Source organism: Hylobates moloch, unplaced genomic scaffold (genome assembly GCF_009828535.3).
Source record: "Hylobates moloch isolate HMO894 unplaced genomic scaffold, HMol_V3 SCAFFOLD_10, whole genome shotgun sequence".
Classification (NCBI taxonomy): domain Eukaryota; kingdom Metazoa; phylum Chordata; class Mammalia; order Primates; family Hylobatidae; genus Hylobates; species Hylobates moloch.
The window spans coordinates 27737129-27742208 of NW_026652285.1; the positions used below are offsets into that span (position 1 = coordinate 27737129).

The window sequence follows — 5080 nt, forward strand, 5'->3', positions numbered from 1 at the left end:
GATTTCTGGCCCATCCATGATGACATACTTCTGCCCAGCAGACACAGAAGCAGATATAATCCTCCCCAAAACTCCTCACTGTGGCCATTATTATTATTATTATTGGTTTTGTTGTTAAGACAGGATTTCCTGTTGCCCAGGCTGGAGTGCAGAGGCGTGATCACGGCTCACTGTAGCCTTGACCTCCTGGGCTCAAGTGATCTCCCTGCCTCAGCCTCCTGAATAGCTGGAACTACAGGCACATGCTTCCCCACCTGGCTAATTTTTATACTTTTTTTTTTTTTTTTTTCCCGACAGAGTCTTACTCTGTTGCCCAGGCTGGAGTGCAATGGCGCGATCTCGGCTCACTGCAACCTCTGCCTCCCGGGTTCAAGCGATTCTCCTGCCTCAGCCTCCCAAGTAGCTGGAATTACAGGCATGCGCCGCCATGCACAGCTAATTTTTATATTTTCAATAGAGACCAGGTTTCACCATGGTGGCCAGGCTGGTCTCAAACCTCTGACCTCATGTGATCTGCCCGCCTCGGCCTCCCAAAGTCCTGGGTTTACAGTCGTGAGCCATTGTGCCCGATGTTACACCTGATTTTTACAATTTCCTTATTTTTTGTTTTACAAACTTTTTTTTTTTTTTTTGAGCTGGAGTCTCGCTCTATCAGCCCAGGCTGGAGTGCAGTGGTGCAATCTCGGCTCACTGCAACCTCCGTCTCCCGGGTTTAAGTGATTCTCCTGCCTCAGCCTCCTGAATAGCTGGGATTACAGGCGTGCACCACCATGCCTGGCTAATTTTTATATTTTTAGTGGAGATGGGGTTTCACCATGTTGGCCAGGCTGGTCTCGAACTCCTAACCTCAAGTGATCCACCTGCCTTGGCCTCCCAGAGTGCTGGGATTACAGGCGTCAGCCACCGTACCCGGCTGTTTTTACAAACTTTTTAAAATGGAAAAATACAGAACACATCACAAATTTTTGTGTCATCCTTGTGCAGGGGCTATGGCATTCTTCTGTGTATGGGTCCTATTTTAGTATACGTGCTGCCAAAGCAAGCACACCATCTGATTTTTGATGTAATAGATCATGAAAATACTCCCATGGCATTAAATCTTCCACATCATTTTGTGTGGCTGCATAGTATTCCATTGTATTGTTTTATCGTAGTTTCTTTGATTTTTTTTTTTTTGAGACAGAGTCTTGCTTTGTCACCCAGGCTGGAGTGCAGTGACGCGATCTCGGCTCACTGCAAGCTCCGCCTCCCGGGTTCACGCCATTCTCCTGTCTCAGCCTCCCATGTAGCTGGGACTACAGGCACCTGCCGCCACGCCCGGCTAATTTTTTGTATTTTTAGTAGAGACGGGGTTTCACTGTGTTAGCCAGGATGGTCTCGATCTCCTGACCTCATGATCCACCTGCCTCGGCCTCCCAAAGTGCCGTGATTACAGGCGTGAGCCACCACGCCCAGCCGTAGTTTCTTTACTTGATGCTCTTTTGACGGATGCCTCAGTTGTTTCTAATTTTTCCATTTTAAATAATGCTGTGGGCTAGACGCAGTGGCTCACACCTGTAATCCCAGCACTTCGGGAGGCCGAGGCAGGCAGATCTCCTGAGGTCAGGAGTTTGAGACCAGCCTGACCAACGTGGAGAAACCCCGTCTCTCCAAAAAAAAAAAAATACAAAATTATCCGGGCGTAGTGGCACACACCTGTAATCCCAGTTACTCAGGAGGCTGAGGCAGGAGAATTGCTTGAACCCAGGAGGCGGAGGTTGTGGTGAGCCGAGATCATGCCCATTGCACTCCAGCCTGGGCAACAAGAGTGAAACTCTGGAAAGAAAGAAAGAAAAAAAAAGGAAGGGAGGAAGGAAGGAAGGAAGGAAGGAAGGAAGGAAGGAAGGAAGGAAAGAAGGAAGGAAGGAAGGAAGGGAGGGACAAGCAAGTTGTGATACACATTCTCTTTTTTTTTTGAGACGGAGTCTTGCTCTGTTGCCCAGGCTGGAGTGCAGTGACTCCATCTTGGCTCACTGCAACCTCTGCCTCCTGGGTTCAAGCAATTCTCCTGCCTCAGCCTCCCAAGTAGCTGGGATTACAGGTGTGCGCCCACCACGCCTGGCTAATTTTTGTATTTTTAGTAGAGATGGAGTTTTACCATGTTGGCCAGGATGGTCTTGAACTCCCAAAGTGCTGAGATTACAGGCGTGAGCCACTGCGCCCGGCCCATGTGAGGCACATTCTTATAGGTAAATCTTGGCACACGTCAATGACTGTATTATTTTCTCAGGATGAATTCTCAGAAGTGGAGCTGCTTTGTCAAAGGGTCTACATAACTTCAAGGCTTTTAAGGGTATTTTCTGATCCAGTGAAGGACACCACTATGGGACCCAGTTGTCCAAGTCAGAAGCATTAGGTAATTTTAAGTCCAAGAGAATAAGGCTAATTGATGAAAGAATGGGCCACACAACCCATTCTCTACCAGGGGGTATGCAGAGGAGAGAAGTTACCAGGCCCTGAAGATTGTCAGCCACTGGGGAGATACTATGAGGGTCTTTCCTGGAAACCAGAGGAATACATTTGCCCCCTGCCTACCTGGTCCTCCCCGGAAGCCACAAGTGCTCCACGTAGCATCCCTGGGCAACTCCTTTCCTGCTGCCCAAGCAAGCAAGGTGCCAATTCCCCAGGATCCAGCCAGCTGCAACTGACCCTGAGCCAACTCCCACGGCCCTGAGTGGGTCAGCTTTGCTTATGAAGCAGGACCCTGGCACCTCACCAAGGGGTCCAGCTTCCCTTCCCCCAGACCCCAGCCTTGAGAGAGAAGCAACTGGGATAGGCTTGGGGAGGTGGGTGTCGGATCGGGGGTGTAGAGGATAGAGGAGCTGAATGTCTCTGTCCTCAGGGAGATCTTGAGATGACTCACATGCCACTGGAGGGGAGAGAGAAGCTGAGGGATGAATGGATTGCAAACCAGAGGGAGGGGCCGAGCTTCCGTGCCTTGATTCGCCCACGTCAGTTGCTTCAACAACATCTGCAGTGCGTGGGGTTGAGCGATCCCACTGGGCGGGGCTGGGGTGGGTAGGGCTTCCAGGCTGGCTGACGTTTGCTTCCCGCCCGCTGGGCCAGCCTGGAGCAGTTCATGAATGACTCACCTCATTGTCAGGCTGATTCACTGCTCCGCTGGGGACTTGGGTAGGGGGGCGGCCCCTAGGTACGGCTCACACCCGCACACACGCGCACATACACATGCACGCACACACCCAGGCGGGGCTCCACTGGGGTCGGACACGAGGGATGGGATTTCTGTGGTTAAGAGGCAGGGGCACGCACACTATCTAGTGTGTGAATAACCTTGAAGTTTCAGTCTGTGGTGTACCAGTGTTTATTCACATTTAAATTAATTAAAATTAAACACAATTAAAACTTCAGTTTCTTAGCTGCACTAGCGACATTTCAAGTGCTTAATAGCCACACATGGTTAGTGGCTACTCTGGTGGGCAGTGCGAATAGAAAACATTTCCACCAACACAGAAAGTTCTATTGGACAGCTCTGGTTTACATAGCTGCCTACACACCAACTCAGAATCCACAACCTTCGCACACAAAGCCACACAAACAGATCAGTCCTCCCCGCCCCCATAGGCAGCAAACAACACACATTTAATTCCATACACATATTCAGCAGGCAATACCCAATCACCTACACAAGATTCTCAGTGTGTACACACACTTCCTATCCAAATATGCCACCGTCCATACCAAGGCAAGTGTAAAGATAAACACATAAAAAAAAGTATGTCATCACACTGACTTGAATACAACTGTTTGTTCGATAAAAATACAAATTCGGGGCCAGTCGCAGTGGTTCACGCCTGTAATCCCAACATTTTGGGAGACCAAGGCAGGCAGATCACCTGAGGTTGGGAGGTTGAGATCAGTCTTGCTAACACGGTGAAACCCCGTTTCTATTAAATATACAAAATTAGCTGGGTGTGGTGGCCCACACCTGTAATCCCAGCTACTTGGGAGGCTGAGGCAGGAGAATCACTTGAATCCGGGAGGTGGAGGTTGCAGTGAGCTGGGATCACACCACTGCACTCCAGCCTGGGTGACAGAGTGAGACTCCGTCTCCAAAAAAACAACAACAACAACAAAGAAATTAGGGTGAAGTGCATTTGCAAGTATACTGAAATAGACACAAACCCAAGCCATGTGGTTCCCACAACAATTCCCAGCACATGTTTGCAAACTCAAGTAAGGGGGAAGGGAACCCACATTTGTTGAGGTCCTGTTAATAGGCCAGGCATGGCGTTAGCCATTTCAATGCATTAATTCATTTAATCTCACAACAACCTTGTGAGGAAGATGTTTTTGTTTTTTTTTTTTTTTTTTTTAGAACGAAGCTCGCTCCTGTTCCCCAGGTGGGGTGCAGTGGCGTGATCTCGGCTCACTGCAAGCTCCGCCTCCAGGGTTCAAGCGATTCTCCTGCCTCAGCCTCCCGAGTAGCTGGGACTACAGGCACCCGCCACCACGCCTGGCTAATTTTTTGTATTGTTAGTAGAGACTGGGTTTCACCGTGTTAGCCCGGATGGTCTCAATCTCCTGACCTCATGATCCACCTGCCTCGGCCCCGCAAAGTGCTGGGATTACAGGCGTGAGCCACCGCGCCCGGCCGGAAGATGTATTATTCTTTATTTTTTTATTTTTTATTTTGAGACAGCATCTCACTTTGTTGCCCAGGCTGGAATGCAGTGGCATGATCCCAGCTCACTGCAACCTCTGCCTCCCAGGTTCAAGTGATTCTCCTGCCTCAGCCCCCAGAATAGCTGGGATTACAGGCGCCCGCCACCATGGCCGGCTAATTTCTTTTTTTTTTTTTTTAGACGGAGTCTCACTCTGTTGCCCAGGCTGGAGTGCAGTGGCGTGATCTCGGCTCACTGCAAGCTCCACCTCCCGGGTTCACGCCATTCTCCTGCCTCAGCCTCCCAAGTAGCTGGGACTATAGGCGCCCGCCACCACACCCGGCTAATTTTTTTGTATTTTTAGTAGAGATGGGGTTTCACCATGTTAGCCAGGGTGGTCTCGATCTCCTGCCCTTGTG

The 5080-nt window shown here is 49.9% G+C and overlaps 1 protein-coding gene and 1 non-coding gene across 2 annotated transcripts in view; one reads left to right on the forward strand and one right to left on the reverse strand.

The window, feature by feature from the left end:
• Window positions 1-939: 939 nt before the first annotated feature.
• On the reverse strand, window positions 940-1046 carry LOC116475972 (U6 spliceosomal RNA). Its single transcript, XR_004250061.1, has one exon. It is a non-coding gene; the product is annotated as a U6 spliceosomal RNA (small nuclear RNA).
• Window positions 990-5080, forward strand: part of HROB (homologous recombination factor with OB-fold) — a 29296-nt gene continuing 25205 nt past the window's right edge. Inside the window, exon 1 of the mRNA XM_058445903.1 lies at window positions 990-1004. Within this exon, the coding sequence (XP_058301886.1) occupies window positions 990-1004 (15 nt within the window). The remainder of the gene's footprint in view (window positions 1005-5080) is intronic.